Below are 27,962 nucleotides of genomic sequence, written 5' to 3'. Positions count from 1 at the left end.
CAATAATCTGTCAGGATTAATATAAGATTAAACCTCTGTATACCTTAACGTTTAATGCGTTCAACAAATCGACCAACAGCGAATCAATAGCATTAAATATCTCAGTATATAATTTCGTCCGGAGTAACTTTATCTTGGTCTTTTGTCTCGCAGTGCCAACGTTTGTCACACAATTTATTTGGAGTTGATAAAAATTCTTTTAACGCACTATATATAATGCAGCACTTTCATCGTGCCACACACTACATTCATTAGCTTTAAATAAAGAACACTTTCACTGCCTTGGACGTAGCGACCCGATGTCTGCCGAGTGGTTCCAAATGACTCCATTGTAGTTGCTAAGGAAGAACGTCGCGTACAGTCAACGTCAAAAGTGCCTTTTTAACATAAACGTTTTCGTATTTGTTCAAACTATGAATTTGATGGAATAAACAAATATCAGCGAGTGTCGGATCGTTTAGTGGCTAGTGGCATAAGGCAGCTGATCACTACTACACGGTAAGTGAAGCGAGTAGCGGAGCTATGCCGTCAGCGTTCACGGACGGATTAGAGGGGCGGCTGGCGGAGCTGTATGGACCGGGTCGGAACCGGCGCTACCAGAACATCCGGGATAACCTGACCCGCTCCAGCGTCCTGCAGGAGGGAGAGTATAACTACACCAACAACAAACTGAAACGAGATTTCTGGAAGACAAGTAATTCAACAGACTTCGCCGTGAGTACCTCTTAATACACTGCAAAATGATAGACGTTCTTAGAATGGTTGATTATTGAAATGTCAATTCAACATATTCAAAGCCCTATGTCATGATTTTCATCAAAGCGTGTCACCATTGATTACCACATGCGTTACATTTTTCTGTGACTTTCTATTAATATTAAATTATAATTAATTTTAATGCTTCATTTCATCTTCGGCCAGAATGGGCACAGATTATACGTCTTTTTATGGCCGTTCGTGAAAGATAGGTTGATCCAAACTAAGCGTATATAAGATGTTTTGTTGAAATGAGGTTTACCAAGTTTCCGCAGTTCACCCTGCACGAGGGAAGGGATAAACCTAAGTTTTACAAGTGGCCATGGTAGATACCTTTTCTCCCATCTCAGATAAACAAAACACAGTAAAATGTATTTTAATTTCTTTTCATATACATGTACTTTTTTATCTTTGCCCGTGGGCACGATAAGGATTTCCAGAATAGCAAAATATTTCGATCTACTTATCTGGGGTGGGAGAAAATGAATGACGATGTTAATCAAATGAATAATTCAATAAATGTTTCTGTTGTCACTTGACAGTTCACTGCTACACACGTGCATTTACAGTCAATGAAGTTGCCTTAAGGTTTTCATATTAACAAAAACACCAATCATTTTAAAGTAAATATTTTATTGTTCATTTGTGAAAACACCTCATCTAGCAGTTGTTTTGATAACAAAACATTTTACAACAATTGACCATAGGCCTATTTTTCTTTTCAAGAGCACAGTTTTATTTTTGCTCTGAATAAATATTATATATTGGCATCTATAATTCAAAACCACGCCATGCTCAGTTCATTTCAAACAAATAGGAAATTGAAAATGTAATTGATAATATTTAGATTGTCAAAGAATGAAATAGAAAGTTGTCAAAAGGAAAGATATATGATAGTTTATGTGTAATACCTGATATGTTTAAACCTGGGTATCAGTTTTAACGGGAGAATTTAAAGATTACGTTAAGATAAGCGTTTTTTAAGTCGTTAATTCTTTCAATTTGTAAGAGTTTCTTATCTTAATTATATATTTTACTTTTTTTATGACGCATGATAATGAAAACAGAAACAAAATTAGAAAACAAGTCAAATGTCAGATAGCCCACGAAAGAAAGTGCACGAATTTAACTTTTCAAACCACAACTTAAGATAGATGGTCATGTAGATGAACATGTATTCACCAGTGTGTGTATTCCAAGTGATAAATTGCGGCAAGAATGCTTCGTCGGAAGACAATATTTTGCTTCGAATGAAGACTTTAAAACAAAGATAACTTTACTATTACCATTTTAAATGAAACAAAGCGCAATGTACGTCGTTTAAAAAGCTACCCCCCCCCCCCCACCCCACCTTCGCTCTTTGACCAGTGTAATTGAGCATTTTGTTTCTTAAAACTCTTCGACAAACTGCTTCACAAACCCGCTACCTGATGATGTGCCTGATGGAGCACTGTCAAAACACTATTTTGGAAAGACGTTTGTCGGGTGTTTGAGGAAACTTATCGCCTTATCAAAATACAGTAATAAAACGATAGCGGGGCAGCATAGACTGTCCTATGTTTCATTGAAATGGCGATGAAAAAGAAAAAGTTTTCTTTGTTTTAAGTCTTCATTCAAAGCAAAATGTTGCCTTCCGACGTAGCATTTATGACGTAATTACCACGTGGTATACATCCACTGTTCACTGACATTAGAATTGTTTACATGTTTAACGATTTTATTAGTTAATGGCACATTCTCTGATGTTTGCCCAATAATACTTGTAGCATACATACGCAGTAGATCATCTAAACCACTTTATCACGTTAAGGTGTTGTTGTTGTTGTTGTTTTTGTTGTTGTTGTTATTCTATTGCAGTGCATAAACCATAATGCCGAATCGGTCTGAAATGTTTTACTTTTTCATTCCGTTTATTACGTTGTTTCCAGGGCACTGTTTTGGACCCATCTGGACTGGGCGGCACTCGAAGTCAGGTAGGCTATCTTGTCGCCTTACTGTTTAGTTTTTACTTGATCAAATTCCACGCAGTGGTTACTTGCCCTTTTCAAACGACAACGAGAGGCAAACGTTGTCCAGCAGGCGAATATTCTTCCAAGCATGTACCTGCGATTTTTATATAAATAATGACCAATAGTAAAAAAAAACGAAATTTATCCTGAAAAGTGGCTCGTGATCACAAACAGTCTAATGTCCGAGTGTAGACTCAGGCTCAGAAAAATCTTATTAAATCACGTTTTTATTCCATTCGTTTTACAATAATAAATTCCAGTAATTGCACAATTTCAAATAGAAATACAATTTCATCACCAATACGCTACTTGAAAAAAAAGGTAACAATGAATTGAAGATTTGCAGTTTTGGCTCGTAAGTCTGAACTCAAACATTACACTGTTCGTTATCAAGATCCCAGATTTTTTCGGAATTATCTGAACTCAGACTTGAGACTGTTCGAATTCAAGGTCCAATCATGATATTTCCATATTTGTCTGAACTTAGACTTGAGACTGTTCGTTTTCAAGGTTCCATATATTTCTAGGATTATCTGAACTCAGATTTGGGACTCTTCGAATTCAAGGTCCCAGAATTTCTCGGGATTATCTGAACTCAGACTTGGGACTGTTCGAATTCGAGGTCCCATATATTCCAGGATTATCTGAACTCAAATTTGAATGTGTTCGTTTTCAAGGTCCCATATATTTCTAGAAATATCTGAACTCAGACTTGGGACTGTTCGAATTCGAGGTCCCAGCTATTTCCGGGATTATCTGAGCTCAGCCCTGAGACTTTTCGTATTCAAGGCCCCATATATTTCGGGATTATCTTACCTTAGACTTGAAACTGTTCGTATTCAAGGCCCCATATATTTCTAGGATTATCTGAACTCAGACTTGAGACTGTTCGAATTCAAGGTCCCAGCTATTTCCGGGATTATCTGAATTCAGCCTTGAGAATGTTCGTTTTCAAGGTCCCATATATGTCCAGGATTATCGAAACTCAGACTTGAGACTGTTAATATTCAAGGTCTCAGATATTTCCGGGATGACTGTGTATGATGAGTGTACAATATGTTTTGTTCTTAAAGCAATTGTATGTGTAACCCTACCATACACGGGCCATTATCGGAGTTATATCGTCCCATAGAAGACAATGCTTCAAATCGGATTTAGATCGTGCAAAACCGCGTTGATTTTGAATTCTATAGTACTGAAAACCAATACAGTTTAATTCATGGTATTAGGTTACCTCAGGGGATTGAATTCTCCCAAATATCGTTTCATAATTGGCATTTAAATATCATGACCTCATTAGCTCATTTAGGACGAGTTAAATAAGATCATAAATATTTCATTAGCACAGCTTAAATTAAAGCTGCACTCTCACAGATTTACCGTTTTACAACTTTTTTTAATTTTGTCTTGGAAAGAGAAAACATTTGCGTAAATGTCTGCAAACCAGTAATTAAAGACTGCTGACAAAAAATAAGATCGCATATTTTCATATTTCCGTTCCAAAATAAATCTTTTATGGCTAAAACCGTTACTAACGGTTCAATAAAAATGCATAAAACATCAATTTTTGAACTTTAATATAAAATCTGGAAACTAATATTTTGTAATCAGTCTTAAATGACTGGTTTACATGCATTTTCGCATAAACTGGCTCGTTTCAAGACAAAAATAATAAAGTTGTCAAAGCGTTCAATCTGTGAGAATGCAGCTTTAAAATGCAATTTAATAATTAACATATCTCGTTACGTTGCGATAAAATGCAGTTAAACAAACACAGCTTTATCCTATGTTTAACATTTGTACTCTACTGTTTTCATAAAGCATCTTAAGTCATTTCCTAACCTATGAATATCAGCCCAATACTTTATGCGATAACTAGTTTAAAGGTACATCAAAACAGTTAGAATGACCCTAAATTGCTAACCGTCATTCGAACTACTATATATATATATATATATATATATATATATATATATATATATATATAACATATTTCTTTCATGCTTTACGATGAAATATAGGGGTTAAAACAGTGAAATAACAACAGTGAAAATATCAATTTGATATTTTTCACTGCAAAATAAGGAGTGAACATATCAACTTTCAGAACTACTTTTAAATTCATGTGTAGTTACTTGTCTTGATAAAAACAAATGTGTTAGCAAAACAACACATCAAATTTTCGTTCATTAAATAGCGGCATAGTAATTTGATTATGTATTCATGCCCAACTTAAAATAAAAGTGTTTTCGTTATTTTTTGGAACATATGTGCACTTATAAAACTTTACATTGTTTACTGTTCATAAAAGCTTTGCACTAAAAAAACGAGCGAATAATAAGCTATAAGAATGAATAGCAGAGAACTATTTCTCAGCAAACCGAAAATAGAAAAGTTGACAGCTATAATTTTGCATGAGGGTAGCGGCGTAAAAACCACCCTTTTCAAAAAAGGGGGTAATTCAGAAATAAATAAAAACAACTAATAAAACTCCGAAAATAAGCATAAAAGAAACAAAAAATATCCTCTATCTATCTACATGTTTTAGCAATAATATATGATTCAAATAAACATGTTAAACTTTTTTTAACTAATTTCAGCTGGTCCACCATTTCGAGCTGGGAAACGCGAGCGGGCGTCACCTGGAGAAGGACATCTTCCGGCGGAGCACCACGATCGCCGATTTCCAGGAGAAAAGGTTACAGAAGGTATATGAGAGGAGAGAGGATAGTGGCGCGGGGAAGGGGGGTTGGGTAACGGCGCGGGAAGGAGGTAGCGGCGCGTCGGATGGGGTAGTGGCTTGTGACAGGAGGGGAAGGGGTGAGCGGACGGCTATGGGAGTGTCATAGGAAGAATGGGATGAGCATGAGTCACCTTGAGAAATACATCTTCCGGCGGAGCACCATCATCGCCGACTTCGACTTAGTTGGTTGATTGATTTTGTGTATTGAAGAAGTTTGGATATCAATCATCGCTTCTGAAAACATCAGTACATTGTATTATACAGATCCTTTAACATAGACATCCATTTCCGTCGATACCTACTAAAATATATTGTTATGGTATAGACTATTTAAGCGAATTGAGAATCTTGTCACAAAGGATAGTACCATGCAGATACAATATAATATATTTCACACGGACAACCACTTAACTTACATATATACTGGTAAAATGTATTGTGGTGGATAGACTGTCTTATTTTAAAGACATTGTTTGTCAAAGCCGTTGCACAAGTCAACAGTATCATTTGTCCTCCAACATCCCACATCTGCATCATCAAGTTTTAATACGAAACTGACCTTCTTACCGGGAAGTTTATGCTATATCTTAATTCAAGAATGTAATTGTTTTCAACAGACCACACCTGCATCGTAACATTTAAATGCAAAATTATAATTATAATTGTCTTTCACATGGTATTTTAGGCGACACAAATCAAACCACCTGACTGAATTATATAGAAATAGCAGGAAAAACTTTCGTAATATCTGAAGACGGAATTTAGATGATTTTTGGGCTTTTTATTGTTATTTTATAGAGCATGCAGTAAATTGTTAGTACTTTAGTCCCTTCTGGTAACTGCATGCCGCATGGGGAACGTGGGGTAACTTTATGACAATTTTACCATTTTTAGAGCGTTCTTCCTTTTATCGATACACTATTACCTATATTGGAACGGTAACAAGAATGCCGAGCAATAACTGTCGTGCGGATTAATGAAAACGCTGTTCACTTTTTACCGCACACTAGAATATAAGTGGGGGCGTTTTGACTTTTGGTGGGGACGTTTTGACCAAAATAGGGGGCGTTTTGACCGTAGGACGTTTCAACCTGGGGACGTTTTGACCGGCAACCGGTGCGGTAACTATTACATAAACAAGGGTAGGATTAACGAACAAAAATACAATTATATAGAGTTGAGAATTCATTTCAGAATGCAATACACAATATGTCTATGTGTACATGCCCATGCGTACAAATCAGTAAAATAAGTTTACGCAAATAACATAGTCAATGGTCAGTCAATCTTTAAATCATGAAGATACTATCTGATTTAACAACGTATGTTCACTGTACCATAACACGACATAGAGCATATCGAGAGGGAAAAAAATGTTATCCGTAATAAATATAGTAGGTCTTTCTCCACTCGAAAGCTTTATATTGGTGTATTTGATAGGTGATAAATGGTATAAATTTAATCACAATAGGTCTTGCATAATTACATTGATATATGGAATCTTTTCTAATATCAGTATAAAATTAGCATTCAAGAACAACATAAACCACCACACAATGACATTTTCTTTCGAAGATTTAAGGTAAAGCAGCTGGTGTATGCCAACTACCAGCCTCTACTTGTAATCTGTGTACAGACATCTTTAATCTTGGCAGGGCAATTATATACTTATTAATATTAACATCCTTTATACAAGTTTTTAAGTTGAAATCATATGTTCTAGCTCTAGAAGACTCGGTTTATTCTGAGCTCCAATGTTGTATGACTATATATATATATATGTGTGTGTGTTACTCTCTGCTTAAAACATATTTTTTTTTTTGATATTTCCAACTCCGTAATAATCCTCTTGACATATATGTCCGTGATCTATTATTTGGATATGTGTTCTTACCTCTAATACTTATTAAAATAAATGTACTCTTTCTATTTGTTGACTATTAAAACGACATGCATTTAAAGACATTTAAAGGCATTTCCTATTTTTCAGCCGGAAGTAAAAGGAGAAGAGAGGGCAATCAACTGGCCTGTAAGTCTATCCATATATAGGATGATTTTGATATCTACGTTTATATATATGTATATGTGTAAAATAATTTATGTTACGGCATTCATATACAGTCGAATCTCGTTGGCTCGAGCTCCTAGGGACCGGCGAAAAAACACCGAGCCTAGAAAATTTCGAGCCAAGCGGAAATGTTTACTTATACAGAATTTGGTCCTTTACTTCGAATTCGAGCCAACGAAGAATTCGAGCCAAACAAGTTCAAACCAACGGGGTTCACCTGTATAATGTGTTGACCTATTCTGACTGAAACACTACATAAAAGTCTTTCAATTTTCTTACATAATAGAACCGATTTACAGAATATATTGCCATATATAAAATATTATGTAGGTCACAGATTCCTAGAACTATAACTGGCACGATAACACATTGATTTTACCAGCATAATTTATAATTTCCTGGTATGATAACACATACTGGTAGATCATAATTGTATAGTTCGCAATTTCTTGTTTTGATAACACAATGGTCGTACTAGTAACTTTCACAATTTTCTGGTATTATAACACAATGATCGTAACAGTTTAGTTTACCATTCCTGGTATGATAACACAATTATCATATCAGTACGGTTCATTATACCCTGGTATAATAGACCAATGGTTATGCAAGTTACATTCAAAATTTCCTGGTATGATAACACAATGATCGCACCATTTAAGTTACAATTCCTGGTATGATAACACAATGATCGCACCATTTTAGTTACCATTCCTGGTATGATAACACAATGATCGCACCATTTTAGTTACCATTCCTGGTATGATAACACAATGATCGCACCATTTTAGTTACCATTCCTGGTATGATAACACAATGATCGCACCATTTTAGTTACCATTCCTGGTATGATAACACAATGATCGCACCATTTTAGTTACCATTCCTGGTATGATAACACAATGATCGCACCATTTTAGTTACCATTCTTGGTATTAAAACACAATGATCGCACCATTTTAGTTACCATTCTTGATATTATAACACAATGATCGCACCATTTTAGTTACCATTCTTGGTATTAAAACACAATGATCGCACCATTTTAGTTACCATTCTTGATATTATAACACAATGATCGCACCATTTTAGTTACCATTCTTGGTATTAAAACACAATGATCGCACCATTTTAGTTACCATTCTTGATATTATAACACAATGATCGCACCATTTTAGTTACCATTCTTGATATTATAACACAATGATCGCACCATTTTAGTTACCATTCTTGGTATTAAAACACAATGATCGCACCATTTTAGTTACCATTCTTGATATTATAACACAATGATCGCACCATTTTAGTTACCATTCTTGGTATTAAAACACAATGATCGCACCATTTTAGTTACCATTCTTGATATTATAACACAATGATCGCACCATTTAGGTTACCATTCCAGGTATGATAACACATTAATCATATTAGTACGGTTCATAATATCCTTGTATGATAGAACAATGGCTATACAAGTAACATTCAACATTCCCTGGTATGATAATAAAATGGTCGAACCATATAGTGTCCGATTCCCTGGTTTAAAAACTCAATATTCATAACAGTATTTTTCATTTTCATTTATTTCAATATATCCTCCGCGTGGGAGATTAGAACACAATGTAATATATATAAGCATGTTTAAATATGTCACTAGAAAAAGTTAATTCATGCAAGAAGTAGCATGAGAGTAATACATACATGTATACAATGGGTTCAAGTCAAACGCAATATTTATGACAAACTAACAGCAATTGTATGATCATACAATATAGACATAATCATCTTACGCAATATATGCACAAATGCCACTGTTTCAGTATTATTTAAACACTATCGAAAGTATTGTATACATTGAACGCATCTTGTACATAACGAAAACTGAGCTTGTATAACAGCAATTGATTATAGTCTTCATTTTGTATGTACTTGCTCCCTTAACCAAAATCTCTGAAAATTGTCGAATCTTTTTGAGCTAAGTCGGATCCGACATGTTGACCAAATACCATGTTTATATCACAATAAAAACTATCGCGTACAGCTGCTGTACACGGACAAGCAAACACGATATGCTCGGTTTTGTTAAAGAACACGCGTTTGCAAATTAAGCAGACGGATGTCTAGCCACAAGTTAGCAATAAAATGCGCAAGTTTTAAGTCCGAGCGATTATTTGCGGACTGCCACACAACACATGGCTCAATTTGTTTATGGGCTATCTTGTAAGCGGTATTTGTTTACCAAAGCGCATATGTCAGGTATAAAGCCAAGCATTGGATTACTTGTTCGGCGATTAAGAAATGTTATATATTTCCTTATAAAAAGTTGTCGCGTTAAACTATCGGAAGGCAACGTCATTATCTTTTGCAGAAAAGATAATTTGCGGATCTCGACTAAGCTTATAAGACGATAAAGTCCCACCATTGACTCACACATGTCGGACCGAGTGTATTTATTAAAGCCTTGAATCATTTTAACAACATAATGTTGAGTCCTATTGATAATATCGAGATCCGATGACTTGAGGTTATTCCACAATTCGCTTCCATACAAAATAGTTGGAATAATGACTTTTTTATATATGCTAGTGGCAGTTAATGGACTAAGACCTTCGCCATGTAGTCCATAACCTTTCATAGCATGGAATGAGTTTTTGCCCTTTTGGCACCGTTCTTCAATACGTGTTGTAGACCGCATCCCATACTTAGAGTTAACTAATATCCCTAAATGAGTGGACGATTCGACGTAACTAAGCGGTTGTCCGGCAAATGTTACTATTAGTGGAACTGACAAGCGTTTTGTGGAGAACGACAAGCAACAAGATTTTGTAGTATTGATTTCAAATTTGTGAAGAACTGCATAGTCTTGTACGATATCAAGTATATGCTGAAGACCGGAGGGCGTTAAAGCAACGAGTGTAATGTCATCTGCGAGAGTAGGATTCCCTGCAGCAATTGTACCAACTTTGGCGCCATATCCGGATGTTTCTAATCGATTCAGCAGGTCGTTAATGTGCACTAATTAATAAAAACCTGATAATACGCCGCCTTGGCGGACTGATCTACGTACATTTATAGAGTCAGACGTTGAACCAGACCACCTCACGTATGTTGTAAGGTTTTGGTAACCATTAAGTAGAGTTTTCCATAGCTTCCCTTGAATGCCAAGATCGTGCAATTTCAAAAATAGGGAGTCGTGCCAGACAACATCAAAGGCGCCTTTCATATCTAACTGAGCTACATATACATTACTTACACTATCGGGATTATGCGTAATTACTTCCTGTAGATTAAAGGCTGCAGTTATACAACTCAGTCCTTTTTGGAATCCTTGTTGTTGTTTATTCGGAAATTTGGAAAATGACATTTTATCAAATCTATTTACGATGACACGCTCGAATATTTTGCAAAACGTAGAAATAAGTGAAATCGGCCTGCAGCTACTAGGACTTGACCGTGGCTTGCCATTTCCTTTGTATATAGGGATGATGTAACTACGTTTCCATGACGCTGGATACTCTTCGTAGCGTACTATATCATTGAACAGAACCTTAAGGGCCATAATAACTGGTTGCCCACCGTATAAAACGTGTTCATTTAAAACCGAGTCTGGACCGGGCGCTTTTTTACGTTTTAATCTTTTAATCGCGATCCTAATTTCATGTTCTGAGATTTCTTTAAATGTAGTGTTATCTGGTAAAGATTCGCGAATCTTTTCATTAATTCTGTCTTTAACTTCGCGCTCAAATTCCGAAAGCGGCACATTATAGCTAACATCAAATACGGAACGGTAAAAACTAACAAAACCATCCTTTATCATCTCACCCTCGTACTTTACGCCATCAACCTCAAGTTTTGTAACACTGTTAGGGTTTTTATTTTTTAACTTTCTAAGAAGGCGCCAGAATAACTTGTCATCTGTTCCTGCCGCGTTATCGATTTTATCGAAAACATTATGCACATATGTTTCGGCGAGCCTCCGCTGTGTAGCTCTAAAAAGGGACTTTGCTCGCTTAAATCTTTTAAATAAATCATCGCTTGAACTGCGCGGACGACCATTTCGCATCCATTGTAATTGTTCGTGTTTAGCAGTTAGATATAATTGTTTTATTTCATCATTCCAGTAAGTCTTTGGTTTATGTATCGGGTTGTGTGTTGGTAGATATTTGTCACACGTTGATACTTGTACTGATACAATGGTCTCATTTAATGTATTAACGTCTGGGAGTATGGATAACTCCTCGTTTATAAACGCTTTATCTAACATTGTTTGATACATGCAAATGTCGTCAGGTGTAAGTTTATCCCAAGCGACATGAGTTCGCCTTACATTTGTATCGTTAACGGCATTTCGACTTTGAGTGTCTGCCGTAAGGGTCATGACAAATGGCAAGTGATCAGACGTAAGTATTTTACTTTCGTCAATGACTTCAAACGATGTAACACGTATATATAAATCGGAGGATACCAACATATGATCTATCATTGTTCGGTTAGTTACGTAGCTATAGTCGTGTGAGTTGCTATATGGGCGAAGGTTAACAGGTATAAGGTTATAGCTTTTTACGATTCTTGTCAATGCCACAGATTTTGGGCTATAGTCGTATAATTTAGCATTAAAATCACCAGCAACTATTACATGGCCCTGGGTACAGTAAAATGAAATAAGCGCTTCTAATTCGCCAATAACTTCACAATAAAATGTTTTGTCGTTTTCAGCCGGTAAATATACACCAAAAATGTACGTTGGTATATCTAGAACATTGCATACCTCGATACCAATTACTCTGTTATTGAGGCACGCATGCACTTGCGATATATTAACAAGCAGTCTCTTACGAAACATGAAAGCGGTGCCAGCTCACCCGCAGGATACTGCATTAGTTTCGCAAGATGTATCATTATGTTCCATAGACAGATAACTAAAATCAGCATGAATACTGTCTAAGAACAGCTTGTTACCAGGCTTTAGCTTGTGCTCAGATATTATAGCGATGTCAACATTGTGCTCGTCAAGCATGCATGAGAGCGAGAAAGCTGACGACATTATACCGCGGACGTTCCATGAGAAAATATTAAGCTGTGTAGGAGCCATAAGCAAAGCTAAGTAGAGACATAGAATACTAACAAGTGAAGTTTTATTGTTATAATCCATGTTTGATTAGTAACGATCGTCATGCCTGTCGTGTTCGTGGTGATATATATCGGCATCATTTTGTCTATCGTAACGATTGTAGTAATCGTCGGAGTATTCATTCTCACCATAGTCATCGTACCTCTCGTCACGACTGTCGTGATTGTAATTGTATCGAGTCATGCCTTTTGACTGGGATGCTTCAAAATTGTATGAGCGTTGCTTAACACGCCTATTAGTTCTAAGTTTTGCATTATTCTTAATCCGAGATTGTCTTTCTGTCTCCCAATCTGATCTGGTCTTCCAACGTCTAAACACCATGTCAGCCGGCCAAAAATCATCGTTTTCTACGTCTTCGGAACTATCCGAAGGCAAATTAAACCTTATAGATACTAATTCGCTGCCATAAAACATTCTAATGTTTGTCGCTTGAAGCTTTTTTTGATTTCATGAAATCAACAACATCCCCGTATGTAACTGAGGAGTCGATATTGCCCAAATAGTAGGCTATTTTACGGCGCTTACGCTGGGCTATGAATCCTGAACTGTCTTTTTCGACGTTGTTTATCACAGAAAGGGATCGCTGCGCTTTGTGAACATTAGTATCGGCAGTGTCGTGATCAATGTTCGAAGTCGCATTACACCTAGATTTAGTTTTCTCGGCATACGTTGCAGTGTTGGAAGTATCATGCCTCGATTGGTTTATACCAGAGAGGCTTTTCGCTTGCGGTTTTAATAACTGCGTTTCGTCTCGATCTACGCTAGAGATTGATTTCTCGTGTAAAACGTGAACCGTGCTAGCACCATTTGCCGTTAACGGGATGTTTTGTTCATGCAAGTATGCGCTTACAACAGACTGGTCGGTATGACTTTCGTCATAAGACATATTTGTATGAACATCATTCGCTAAGTCAATAGTGTTTTGCTTTTCAGCAACATAAGTGTTATCCGAACGTACGATTGGGCTGTTACTTAGCGTATCTGATACATTGGCATTTTCGCTAATCAATTGTGATTTAACATCAATAACATTTGCATAAATAACTCGGCATGATTCCTGAATACCGACAAAAGTTTTGTAAGCCAATTCAACTATTTATTGGCTTACATCCTGCGTAGGCAGGCGTGCGCGTATTCCATTAATTGAGCTTATTAGAATGTCCTGAAAGGAAAACACTTTCGTAAGTCTCTCTTTCACATCGGAGAATAAGTCTGTAGACTTCTTTTGCTGAAACTTCAAGTCATCAACGTCAGCCTGGAGCTTGAGCAGTGTGGCTAGGACATCCGGAAGCGTCGTGACACTCATCGGTGTCGACATCTCGTGTGATTGACAATGAGTCATTTAGTAATACGTTTGACGATACAATGTCGTGAATCTCTGAGGTGCGTTCGCCGTCGATAAAGTGTTGTAACACGTAACAGTCAGATGCCAGCTTTGCGAACTTCGAGCTCTTAGTTGTCGATTTTCTGGACTTCAGGCGACCGGACGGGCACCCAGAAGATCCCCTAACGCGGTCCCATAGGTATTGGCGGTATTGGCTGAGCTGCTGAGGGTCCCTTTTGCAGCGCGTCTCTAGTGTTTTTACATAGTCCTCTCGCGGTAAAGCATGAAGTTCGTCATTAGTTTCTTGAAAGAACTGCTGCCCAGGCGGTATCTGTGACAGCTGAAGTTCATCATCGTCGTCGTTGTCAGACAGTTGACTCTCGGACTTGAGTTTAAGCAGTTTTTCGTTAATAATCTGTCTTTCCATCACTGCTTTATGGACGTTTTGGCTAGGCATAGCTCAATCACATAAGTGATGCCTAACGCACCATACACGGTCAATTGAATTGAACGTGAACAGTTTTAATCGAGCGCCGGGTTCAATGGGTCGGTGATTTCGTTGATTACCAAAGAACAATGCAATTATCAAATGTTACCTCGTAACTTTCCAAATCACAATTATATCCATACGAAAAACACACAGTTCAATTCTACACTTCAAATGCAACACGTCCATATAAATATTGTAATATTCCGTTCACACAATATCAAGATATTGTAGCTTATAAGTGCGAGCAGAAACGCTTGCTTCTGTCCGCCGCCATATTTAATTTAATGATCATTTCAGTGTAGTAAAATGTGTATACAATTTCCTAGTATGATAACACACTGATTCTGCAACATACAGTGTGCACACGTTTTTATCTTTAACGCTTTCTTCATTGCAGGACATGGCGCCGCGGTATTTGGGCGACCGTCGGGTCGGACCATCAGAGTACACTTCAACCTTCATTAAAAATGTAAGTATAGATTCTTGCTAAATTGATGTACAACAAAAACAATCCAGATAAATCCACCTTCATGTCCAAATATTTCATATAATCAATATTGTGTGACTGTTTGGAATTTTACAGTTAAGTTTAAATTGTTTACATATCTATATACATTTTAAAATTGAGATGGCCACTGAGAAGCCCCGCTCTAAACTTGTAAACATTTTTAAATATCAAAGTGAAACTATTTAACATTTCAACGAATAACCACCACTTCGAATAATCGTCACTTTTAACACGTCTTCATTTCCCAATAGTTGCGTAACCGGTCGGCGCCGACCTTCCCCCGGGTTGACACGAGCAAACTGCAGCTTCCGCTTGACCCGACCCGCTTCTGGAGGCAAAGGAATACAAACTTCTCCCTCGGATCTGATAACGACGGGTGGGTATGGACCGTTTGGTTGGTGGGGCTGTGTGACTGTTGGTGTTTAATCTGATCTGGTAACGACGGGTGGGTATGGATGGGTTAGTTGGTGGAGTTGTGTGACTGATGGGTGACACGTGACGGCGTAGGGGTGGTCTTCGTGGGATTGAGTTGAGGCTTTCATTGAAAAATCGAATCTGATAACGACGGATTGGTATGGATTGATTGGTTTGGTTGCTGGGGCTTTGTGACTGTTGGATGTTAAATCTGATCTGATACCGACGGGTAGTGTGTGTTAATTAGGCTAGGTTTGTGTGTGATGTGGGTCAGAATGGGGTGGATAAGAGACATTTACATATACAGACTATTTTAGAAGCTTGGTAGAAGCATACCTAAGTACATGTATTTGAACTTTAGATGTGTTCTTGAAGAAGAAACTAACATTCGTATTTAAATATAGTCTACATAGACGTAAAGAAAGCCTTTAATCTGGTTGATAATAACGTTACAAAAATGAGGTTTCCTATCTATTGCTCATATAGGTAGGTAAGTTTTTGCCTTTTAAGTGTTCCTAAGTACATCTATTGATTTTTGGAAGTTAACGGTGTGTAATGCAGCTGTAAAGTGTGTTTTATTAGAAATAAACAGAACAGACGCGGCAACATGATGCCTTTGGGTTATCTTATCAACCCACTTATCGTACAATCACTTTTTCGAATCAATATTTCTGTGTAGTTAAAATATCTAAATAGCAACTTTGAGCTTTATTGGTCAATTAAGGGACATTCTATTTCAATTTGCAGGATCAAATTTTGGCAGTTTGATTTAATACACGCGCTAAATATGTTATTGAAATTTTCGATCGTACGGTATTTGGTCGTAGAGACGTAAACAGATGTCACGAGTAGCTCCCTTGCCTGACGCTCGACACTGTATTAATTTTAAAAAAGTGTACTCATTACTCGTTAAACCTAGGAAAATTGTATCCCGTGTATTGGTGCTTTACACCGAGCACGTTAAAGAACTAAATGGTTTATTCACCAATAGCTTGAATATGGCACTAAGGCCTTACTGTACCTCATTCGGTTTCTTCAAATATTCAAATATCAGGATTAACGGGAATTGCAGTGACCACTTAAAACATTTACAAACAATTTAAGTCGCGTTTCGTCACGGCGGGGTCAAGCCATAAGGCATCAAATGGGCGCGAGAAGACCTTCAGAAACTGGAAGGAAAACAGCAACAATCAGAGCGTGGCGATACTGGTAGACAATATACGCTGATATCTGTGTAACCAGCATTGGGCGCAAGCTCTCAGTAACCGCCGTTACTGTCATGCTCTGTAGGAAGGCTAAGCTGCTTAGTGCCTTCTCTTTTCCTATATTTGTTCATAGAATTTACGTGTTCTAATTCATATATGTCATTATACCCTTGTAAAAAGGAGTTTCGTATACAGGAAGAGGGAATGACAGGGAATGACTTCGGGTGTATACCCTCAAAGATGTAGCGGCAATAGATGCTTAGGAAAAATAGTTATACTTTTTAACGCAGGCGTATATATTTTAATCAAAACTAGCAACGAATAAATGCAAATAATACCAGGCAAGCTTATTACAAATAGTCATAACACCCTTATAATATCAATATCATTTAGTACCTAACTTTATATATGATCTAGTGTTATTTCAACTGACAGGTTGATCAGCGAGCAACAACGAGCCTTCGGTCGCGATGGTGTCAGAGCCTTCCAACCAGACAAGAAAGAAAAGAACGCCGCGTCTGACGTCAACAAGAGCATGCGTGAGATGGACAAGGTGTCACATGTCTTCAGGGGCGGGGATTACAACGACATAGGTGAGAGTTTCATCGTACATTGCCAACTGGTTAACAAATACGCGGTAAGGTTCTTAACTTTCACGTTGGGAGTAATTTATCTGGCGTCTCTATACTGTTTTATATCTGATCTTTGCATAAATACAAGTCCTGGAAATAATGATGCTGGTGGTACGATAACGATAATGATTAAAAGTGCTTAAGCTATGAGTACATATGCTCGCTCTGTCTGCACTAGGTGTTTAAGTTGTTATGTTTTGGCTACACACCACTAAAATATATGTTGCCACAACCTACAAAGTTTTAGAAATAATAGTAAATAGAAAATGAATATATATATATATATATATATATATATAATTTTAATGAAAGCATCTTGTCACTCAGACGACTGTTCTGGCTTATTACACGTGCAGACTTATTACAGTGGGTAACTTCGTGAGTACGTGTGTGGGAGACTACGGACCGAGAACACAGCCACCTGGTGAGGCTGCGCTCGAGATAAGAACGTGAGTGACTGTTTTGTGACTTTTGGGATTGTTACTTAACCCCACTGTTGCATATACCTCATTTAATCTTCGTATGTATATATTAACGCCCCTGCCACCATCTACAATAACATGTATATACTATAAACATGATGTAGATGGTGGCAGGGGCTGATCCAGGGTTTTATGTTAGAGGAGGCGTAACTTAGGGGCGTAAGCTTTTGACTTGCGCCTTTCCCTCGGTTCTGAGGAGTTTGGGGGTACTCTCCGAAGAAAATAAATAACAATTTCTAGTCCAAAGTGGTGCATTTTGGCCGTATTTCATTACTTTTTATTCTCCTGTATTGATAAAGTAAGTAAATATGGCCGTTTTAGAGGCATGGAGGGGGGGGGGGGGTGCTGGTGGTATCAGCTTCTAGAAGCTTGTCATTACCACCAGCAGAACGGTGTACCCGGTTCAAAGAAGTGCATTTAAATCCAATGAATTTTCTTGTTATAGTAATTTATATATATATATATATATATATATATATATATATATATATATATATATATATATATATATATATATATATATATATATATATATATATATATAGATATATATAGATATAGATATATATATATATATATATATATATATATATATATATATATATATATATATTTAGTAGATGATGTTATATGGAGAGTGATTCTTAGTAAAATAATATGGTAAAGAGTGATTCTTAGTAAATGAATATGGTAAAGAGTGGTTCTTAGTAAATGCATATGTTAAACAATGATTCTTAGTAAATGAATACAGTAACGAGTGGTTCTTAGTAAATGAATATTGTAAATAGTGGTTCTTAGTAAATGAATATTGTAAATCTTGAGTGGTTCTTAGTAAATGCATATTGTAAAGAGTGGTTCTTAGAAAATGCATATGGTAAACAATGATTCTTAGTAAATGAATACGGTAAAGAGTGGATCTTAGTAAATGCATATGGTAAACAATTATTATTTGTAAATGAATATGGTAAAGAGTGGTTCTTAGTAAATGAATTTGATAAAGAGTGATTCTTAGAAAATGAATACGGTAAAGAGTGATTTTTAGTAAATGAATATGGTAAAGAGTGATTCTTAGTAAATGAATAAGGTAAAGAGTGATTCTTGGTAAATGAATATGGTAAAGAGTGATTCTCAGTAAATGAATATGGTAAACAATTATTCTTAGTAAATGAATACGGTAAAGAGTGGATCTTAGTAAACGCATATGGTAAACAATTATTATTAGTAAATGAATACGGTAAAGAGTGGTTCTTAGTAAATGAATTTGATAAAGAGTGATTCTTAGAAAATGAATACGGTAAAGAGTGATTTTTAGTAAATGAATATGGTAAAGAGTGATTCTTAGAAAATGAATAAGGTAAAGAGTGATTCTCAGTAAAGGAATATGGTAAAGAGTGATTCTTAGTAAATGAATAAGGTAAAGAGTGATTCTTGGTAAATGAATATGGTAAAGAGTGATTCTTAGTAAATGAATATGGTAAAGAGTGATTCTCAGTAAATGAATATGGTAAAGAGTGATTCTTGGTAAATGAATACGGTAAAGAGTGATTCTTGGTAAATGAATATGGTAAAGAGTGATTCTTAGTAAATGAATATGGTGAAGCGTGATTCTCAGTTGGGAAAATATGATGGCAAGGAGTGATTCTTATTAAATGAATATGGTAAAGAGTGATTCTCAGTTGAGTAAATGACTATGGTAGCAAGGAGTGATTCGTAGTAATTGAATATGGTAAAGAGTGATTCTCAGTGAATGAATATGGTAGAGGTTTCTATCTCTTATCATGCAATGGTTCCTTTCCCGAACATTCCCACGTAATGCGTCAGTTCGTGGTCACGGTACCATTGCATGTATGAGGTATTCAAAATGTTGCAAAACACTGCTTGTATGCTTACGTCTTGGTTACTTTTGAGTACTACGTCATCCGTTTGTGTACAAAAGGAACACGTTTAAAGTCTCATTGAGGGCATGTGTAAAATGTGTGTTTTACACCATACAGATTTGAATAGGTTCTTGCAAAGTTTTGTAAACAACTTTCCAGCTGCAACTCATACTATTGTGTTTAATAGTGGTCTTATTTCCCAAATTCTCAAGCGTACCAGTAGGTGGAGCAAACAAAAAATGCCATTTTCGTTCGAACTGATAACTGATATATGAGGTGGTTATATATAATCCTAGAGGACAGCAGACTTATTGAATTTTATTCCTTCAAATACATAATATAAAACAATCATATATCCAGTTTAAATACGAGAAATGTCAATGTCACTTATTCAACTTATACATCAGGAAATAATAAATGATTGTTTAAGTAAACAAATTGTTAAGTTTGAAACTGTCTGGTTTGATGTTAGTTTTAACTGCAAATATCTGTCGGCTGAAATGTAAAAACGTATAGTTCAACGTCTTTACCGTGCGTTCTTGTTTGCGCTGAGTCACGCACGCACGCACGCACTCACGCACGCACGCAGCACGCACGCACGCACGCACGCACGCACACACACACACACTTACCCTTTATAGCTCATTTGTTTTACCGAAGAACAAAACCAAGGTTATAGTATGGCCTTGTCATTATTGTCGGTGTCATGCTGCCATAGACAATGCGCACGTTTTACAGCAAAGATAGTTGTTTACTCCGCCGAGCTCTTGTTACTGATTTGAATAAATAAAATAAATTGAAACTGTGAATTAATAACGGTAGTAAGAATAGCGAATTAGTATTTTTTTATTTAATAAGGAAACGAAAGGGTGATAACCACGATGAGGAGGAAGAGGAGGAAGAGGAAGGGCCATATGCCTCTACAAATCAGCTGCAAAAGTTTGCCCGCCAAACCACCGTGCCACGGGTGTTTCATGGTCAGTTTTAATTAATTATATATTTCTATGCATGTATTTAATTTCTTTATTAAGTTGGAATTATACTGAAGAGGCCTATTCCATACCGATTATTAGCTCTACTGCCCAAAAGTCAGAAGAGCTTATGCGATGGTAATGTGTACGTCAGTTTTAATTGTATTTCGATAAAACTTGTACAGTAAATAGATATCCATCAGAGCTTGGTTCCTTTTGAAAACCAGCCAGATCCGCCCATGCATGCCTAGATTATGGGCCTTGAAAGTTTTAAAAAATGCTATTTTTAGCTTACCTAGTTTTAGCCAAGTCTGCATGAGCGAATTCTATTTTTAGCCAAGTTTACGTGTAAAGTCAAGTTTAGGATTAAAGGGAGACAGCCTGCTTTTTGGTTCTGCAGTTGATTTTGTGAATTACCCTGCCTTGTTCTTTTTGAAAGGCCAAAGGCCATTTTAAGCTCTAAGTGTATGTAGTTCGCACATTCATCTTGGTTGTGAATGTTTGTTCAAATTATGCCCCTGGGGTCATTACTGGCCACGCACCAGGGTTCACAGGTTTGGGATACTTAAATTTGGAAATGTTTGAAAATCGTTTAGTGTGTTCGCGCATTCATCTCAGCACAATTGCTTGTGAATGTTTGTTCAAATTATGCCCCTGGGGTCATTACTGGCCATCACCCGGGGTTCACAGGTTTGGTATACTTTAATTGGGAATGTTTGAACATCTTTTTGTCTGTTCCAGCTATGCAGACATTTGCTATTTTGAATAAGGCACAATTTAGTAATCTGCTACCATGGTTGTTCAAATAATGCCCCTGGGGTCAAAACTGGCACTGCCCCGGGGGTCACAAGTTTCCTAGAGACTCATTTAAGAATTTTTTTAAAATCTTCTTGTTTAAAACCACAAGGCTCATACCTTTGCTGTTTGTTGTGGAGCATCATATGATGACTGTCAAGCAAAACAGTTGAAATTATGCCCCTGGGGCCAAAGATGGCCCCACCCCTTTTTACCTCATTTTTTATTTTTAAAGCTACTGCAATGATATTTAGACCATGTGTACAGTTTTGCAAATGAGCATCAATGTTGTCCTCGGATGATCTTGACTTTGATCTTTTGACCAACTTTTTATTTTTAAAGCTACAGAAATTTTGACCATGAGTACAGTTTTGAAATCATTTTTTTTGTCAGATGACCTTTACTTGCCACATATTAAAAAAAAGTTCATGCAACTAATCTGCTTACAACACTTTCCGTCCTCAGATAATGAACGTGCAACGTTTTCAGGTAACCCAAACACAAAACGTGAACTATATGTTTGTTGCCTTTTACCCATACATACATGCTCTGGATTGAAAATGATCACAAGAGCCATGCCAGTAGAGCATAGGCCCTTATGGGCCTCTTGTTTCTAATAGTGTTCTTGGAATATATCCATTATAGAACATGGAAATGTATCGCAGTTCTTGGAATATATCTCTGTTAGTTTTTTTACAATACAAGTGAATGTCCTTATATTAGATGCCTATCCCCTATGTTTTATCCCATTACATACGTTTATGGGAGAAATTTAATGTTGATATTCATACGAACTAATTCATTACATCATTATCGTAACCATATTTTTGAAACGGGAAACGTATCATCTGAATGTGAATACATTTACAGATGCGAAAGAGGGAAGGAATTACCAGGAGGGCGCTCACTTCAATGTAAGTACAGCCCTGATCTCGTTAAATCACTTTTCTTTTAAGAGATCAAATGGTGAAGCACTTCCTTTCATTTTCAAACATCCAATTCATTTTAGAAACCTTCATATTGTTTACGTATAACTTAACTTACGTATGACATCATTTTAAGAATATTTTAATTGCCGAGAAACTTATTTCTTTATATTTCCATTTTACAGTTCGGTACAGACCCAGAGTCAGGCCATTCTGTGTACGCGAAGGATTTCAAGCTGTCTGCCATGGTGTCAAGGGCGCCGCCTATCGTTATAGCGCCGCCCTCTGCCGGCCATGTATGTAATAGTGATCATGCTTTTTTGTTTTGTTTTTCTCAATTTGCAAATTACGATAAACGTATAACAATATCACGACAAAGGTCGTAATTTCCCCCGTGTTTATTGCTTTCATCAAATGTACAGCAATTGTAAATAGTGCAGCTTTGGAAATGCTTCTAAACATCATCTAAATCGAGTTTCTATTGAACTTCTCTGTTTTAAGCGATGCAACAATAGGCCTATAGCTTAATCAAGACTCTTGTTCCAGTTGTTGCAATTTGACCCTAACCAGCAGAAACATGGAGTGACGTCCAGCTCAATTGACTTCCAGAATCACAAATACGAACAATACAAGGTTAGTATACACGGGCCTATATTCACAAAGCAATTTAGTGGAACAAATCATTTTAGCATTAGCAAAATTAGCAAAATTTAAACAAGCAATTGTCTGAATTATTTCTACGGTAATTGATTTTAATGACCTAATTAGTTAGACCAAGATCACTTATGTTTTGCATTGTTTGGGTTTAAAACCAATTGCAGTTCTCTTTAATGCTACTTCAAAAAATAATGGTCAGAAGGTAAGTTTTAGATACTGACATAATTATTTATGAGATGTTGTTGTGGTAAAGGTGTGCTCCTCATCCAATGTGGTCTTAGGTTCGAGTCCCAGCAGCTGCATTTTCTCTTGGCTTACCGATGCTTAGATTGTGATTCATGTTTACAACTATATATAAGATTTATTAATTAACTATTTAATATTGTACGTGAGAGATCTAATACATTTGTTTATGTGAGTTTATTAAGGTCTGCCCGCTCTTATTGGCTGCATTATGGCTTGACCCCGCCATGACGCCATCACGTCACTGTGTTTTAAATGCAATAAGTAACATGAGATAGAAGTGACTGCCATTCGCAGTACAATCCAGACATTGGAAGACTTGAAGAAACAGAGTGAGATACAAGAGATCTGGTTACGATACCCTAGCTCTTTGTGAAGAGACCTTTTAGTTGTTTCACGTGTAAGGCACCGATACAAGGGATACCACTTTCCTAGGTTGAACCAGTACTGAGTACTCCATTTCCCCAGTACAACCCTTCTAATGCCGAGCGCTAGAGCTGGGAGCTACTGGTACCATATTTTAACGTCTTCCGGTTTGACGGGAGTTAATAAAACACGATTAACAACAATATATACCACAGCTCTTCTTATACGAGGCAAAGTTTCTACCATTTTGATTAGATACCTAACTCGCCAAATACGGCATTCTTAACATAACCAATGTTCATAGAGTCACGAATCTCACTCTAACACGAGAAAATGCTTATATAAAGATTGTGAATGGTAAATTTTAACAAATGTATTAAAAATAACAATATTAAAAATGGCTACCGCGACATCAACGTTAATCAATTGGCGAATAAATTACGACGAATTATCATCTGATGACGAAACTTCAACGCATTGGCATTGGAGCTAATCATTAAGTTGAGATGATGATAACATATAAATTCCTCAAATATAAAACACAACCGTTAACAAATGTCAGTATATCCGCAAAGATACCGTATTCGGAAAACAACGCACTATAATGGCAATATAAGGCGCTATAAAAGTTTGCCTTATTCTGCTGAGCGTTGTCAATTGTCGCATTCCGCAATTTGCACCTTCGAATAATTGTTTTCACAACATTTACACACATCAAAATATCTGGACTTGATTTAAGTGAAAATATCAAAATTACAATAACTCTGCAACCCATTCAATACAATTTGAAAGATGAAAGTCGTTTCAAAGGGTTTTAGAAGTGTCATATTATAGATGATTTTCTCATTTGTCAGAATTTTTTAAAAGGGTTAAATTTTAGGTCATAAAGAAAGTTTTGTTGAACGGGTCAAATTGCCATGATGGTATGTTTTTCCCTTTTAGATGTACTTTATCGAAATCAGTGGCTTAAGATATCTGAATTTTTTCACCTTAGTTACATCACAGGCTTATTGGTTCCTTGCTATACTTGCAGAACTCTGCAGGTCAGACGGCTATGGAGATGAACCTGGACCGGCGTGACACGGATAATGTCATACTCAGCTTCGACCTTGACCGACACAAACGGGACAGACAAATATCGCGTACGTATAAGTTACATATCAAAACTGATAAATTATACGCAAAAATTACAGGTGTCAAATGATTAGTACGGTAACATATTATTTCAGAAGCCAAATTGTGGTTTCTTGTTTTTAACCCAGACCAATTCACGTAAAATAATTGAGTTCCCATTGTTTACCAATACTATTTGTTGATGTATAAAGTAATGGTTGACAACAGATTTGATTGGATCTAGTTCATAAACTTGTTTCATTAGACTAAACATAATTTCACTTTGTAGTTGCACAGACGGACTATCGCGGCCCACCGACTGGTTACCGGCCACCGAAACTGGCAGAAAGGCACGACGTGTACGTGGATTATCTGCAGACGGACGACGCCCTTCCCTACCCCGCACCACCCAAAGACGTATCAGAGGCAGCGGTAAGGGTTGTAGCAAAACAAATTAAGCAGATATAAATAGTTTTATGAATACAATTGTAGGATTTAGAGCACTTTATTGCAAAATAAGCAACAATGTTTCACCTAGCAATACATGCTGTTTATTTCATACAGTTATTTGCTCTTTTAACCTTGGTATCTGATATATGCACTATTCACATGCTCCGTTTTACAGCATAACTTCACTGGTATCAATACCGGTGGCACAGTGGCTTCCAAGCGAAGGGTGGGCCGCCGGCGGGAGATGAAGGGGCGCTTAGAGGACGGACGGAGCACCCACTTCGTCGTCGGATACACGCCCTTTGACTTCGACTCCGAAACAACGATGAAGTTCCGGGGTGAAATGAAATCGGACTTTGGCATACCGGCAGCAGGTAACAATTATAAGCAATACAAAACTCCAACACCAGGGTAGTCCCTGTCGTTATGCTTTCACGGGCTGTTAGAATGAGCATGTCGATGGGATGCGCGAGTTAACTGCTTGTGATGTTTTCCATCCAATATCAAACATGAGTACGGATTAACATAACACTAATGAAACTCAGTTTGTACATTTCAAGATCATGTGCAGACCTTGTGGATGCAAGATCAGGTCGATGTTACTTCAAATAATAATATTAAAAGTTTAGTTTGTGCGTTTATTTCATTAGGGATCTGTGGAGTTTTGTTTGATGTCAGTATTAGTGAAAACATAAATACGGTTTCCATTTAATAACTTGTGTTACTAATAACCTTAAATAATTAGATTTGGTATGTGAAGATTCTTAGCGTTGCAGTGGCAAATTCAGTGCTGTTGATTTGTCCAATGGTTTCAAATGGCATAAAATACGCCACCACCCAAACATATTAACCAAATGTGGGACTTGTCTCGATATGATTTCATTCCGGGCTTCGCCGCAACTAGTGAAAAGCAGCCATACACGTTTATTGCACATGTACTCCACCGTGTCTAAGCCACTGGTGAGATAATGGTCCTGATTCGTTTAGGTATAGTAGCGAGGCATTACGACAATTATTGTCAAATTCTAGCAAACAGACATGAAACCAGTTTAATAATGCAATCAACAGGAAAGACAGAGAAGGTTTCTAAACAGAAGACGCTGCATCTGACCCATAGCGAGAACATTTTGGACCTGAAGGCGGCGGACCCATACGTGACAAACACGCGGGAAGCTCTTCCGGCGCGCATGTCGTACCGGGAGCCGGGCGCAGAGCAGTATAACAACACCTCCGTCATGAAGAAAGACTTCGGTCCAATGTTATCAAGGGGGTATGTATATAGATGGTAGTAAACTAACTGAAAAGGCGTGAGAGTAAAATTAAAAAAAAATGAGTTGATCTGTTTATCGTCTTGATTTGAATTGCTATCTAAGCGAGGTCAATCATGTAACATGGAAGACTTTTGGTGATTTATTTCGTAAACACCTAACGCTACTGTATAATTGGTTTGGCATTTTAATATTATCTACAATCAACATGCATAAATTCATAATGAAACACCATATATGCTACCAGGCGTCAAGCTTTTGCTGAATTTATTCATATTCATCGACTACCAAATATAGCCAATGTTTGATGCTGCAGGTTGACGGACGCCCAGATGCGAGTGATTGACAAGTACGATCGCGAGAGCCGCAAGGACATATCCCAGTCACACTTATTCCACACCGACACTTCCGGAAGTATGCGTTTAATTTCAATCTCAGCAACTTTGAAAATAGGTTATTTTGATTAAAAAATAGAGCTCTCAAAGCGCTGAAAAGTGTCACACATAATTGCTGAGTTTTTTTTACTAGTGACAACATGCAATTATGTAGAAAGTCTAAAGTCCATTGTGGTATCTTAAGTGGTTCAAGTAACTTATAAGCAAAAAAAAACATGTAGGAGTAAATATAGAAAATCTCAGTATTTCGGTGGTTTAAATGTAAAATCTAAATGCAGAGTTTCATTGCCCTTTAACTATTTTGTTACCGTAGTTTAAGATTAAAGCTTCATGGGGCGGTACCAAAATGTATACTCCGTACCAAAATGTATACTCCGTCGACACAAAATTATATTTGTCTTATTTACAGGAAACAACTTCGTGAGCACTGCCATGGATGATTTCACTTCACCGGAAACAATGACAGGTACTTGCAGGCGTTTTTTTTTATTCTAAGATTACACGCAGAATTGTAAACTTGTTGTAAAAATGTCTTTCTTTTTAAAGTGACTAAAATCATTAAAAAGATATTCCATTTTTACACAAAAATATGAAGCCCACTAAACACTGTCAGCAGACGAGGTGGCCGAGTGGTTAAGGCGATGGACTGCTAATCCATTGGGGTTTCCTCGCGTGGGTTCGAATCCCATCCTCGTCGCCTTACCTTTTTACTCATGAGAGCCATCAAACGATGTAAGCGTGATTGAAAACTCACCTTACTTGATCTAATTTGAGGTTGATTTGTAAATCTATCTTAATTTTCAGGGAGGAAATTTTTGGCTGCGCGGTGAAAAAGGCGGACATAGGCTTCAGATAACTGTCGCAATCTCTTTTGTTATAGACATTCATATTGTTTATTATAGATTGTTATCGTATGTATGTGTTTTAATGTGATGTTTTAAGTTTATGTTTTGTCCCATTAATTGAATGAAAATAAACATTTTAAGTTATTTTTTACCTCTTGCAGATGAAATATACATCTATATATTTTGGTTACACTATATGATACATTCGAAAGACACCTTACATGTTCTCACATCAGGTTTATGTTTCAATGAAGAGTGTTGAGTATTGAAAAGATTTAAAAAAAAACCTGGATT

General features: G+C 36.8%; 1 protein-coding gene and 1 non-coding gene across 2 annotated transcripts; both read left to right on the top strand.

Annotated features, from left to right (window-relative positions):
• Positions 1-27,812, top strand: LOC128209273 (uncharacterized). The gene is made up of 19 exons (XM_052913232.1): positions 1-714; positions 2,685-2,729; positions 5,366-5,473; positions 7,499-7,537; positions 14,919-14,990; positions 15,281-15,405; positions 17,084-17,241; positions 17,648-17,729; positions 20,498-20,616; positions 22,276-22,319; positions 22,517-22,627; positions 22,878-22,964; positions 24,631-24,739; positions 25,000-25,142; positions 25,336-25,534; positions 26,229-26,430; positions 26,745-26,842; positions 27,233-27,289; positions 27,628-27,812. The coding sequence occupies exons 1-19, from the start codon at positions 523-525 to the stop codon at positions 27,651-27,653; spliced, it is 2,016 nt and encodes a 671-aa protein (XP_052769192.1). The 5' UTR covers positions 1-522; the 3' UTR covers positions 27,654-27,812.
• Trnas-gcu (transfer RNA serine (anticodon GCU)) lies at positions 27,439-27,520 on the top strand. Its single transcript has one exon. It is a non-coding gene; the product is annotated as a tRNA-Ser (tRNA).
• Positions 27,813-27,962: the final 150 nt, after the last annotated feature.

The sequence above is a fragment of the Mya arenaria genome, chromosome 11 (genome assembly GCF_026914265.1).
Source record: "Mya arenaria isolate MELC-2E11 chromosome 11, ASM2691426v1".
Lineage (NCBI taxonomy): Eukaryota > Metazoa > Mollusca > Bivalvia > Myida > Myidae > Mya > Mya arenaria.
Note: the sequence above shows the minus strand (reverse complement) of the source record. Positions and strands in the feature narration are given on the sequence as shown.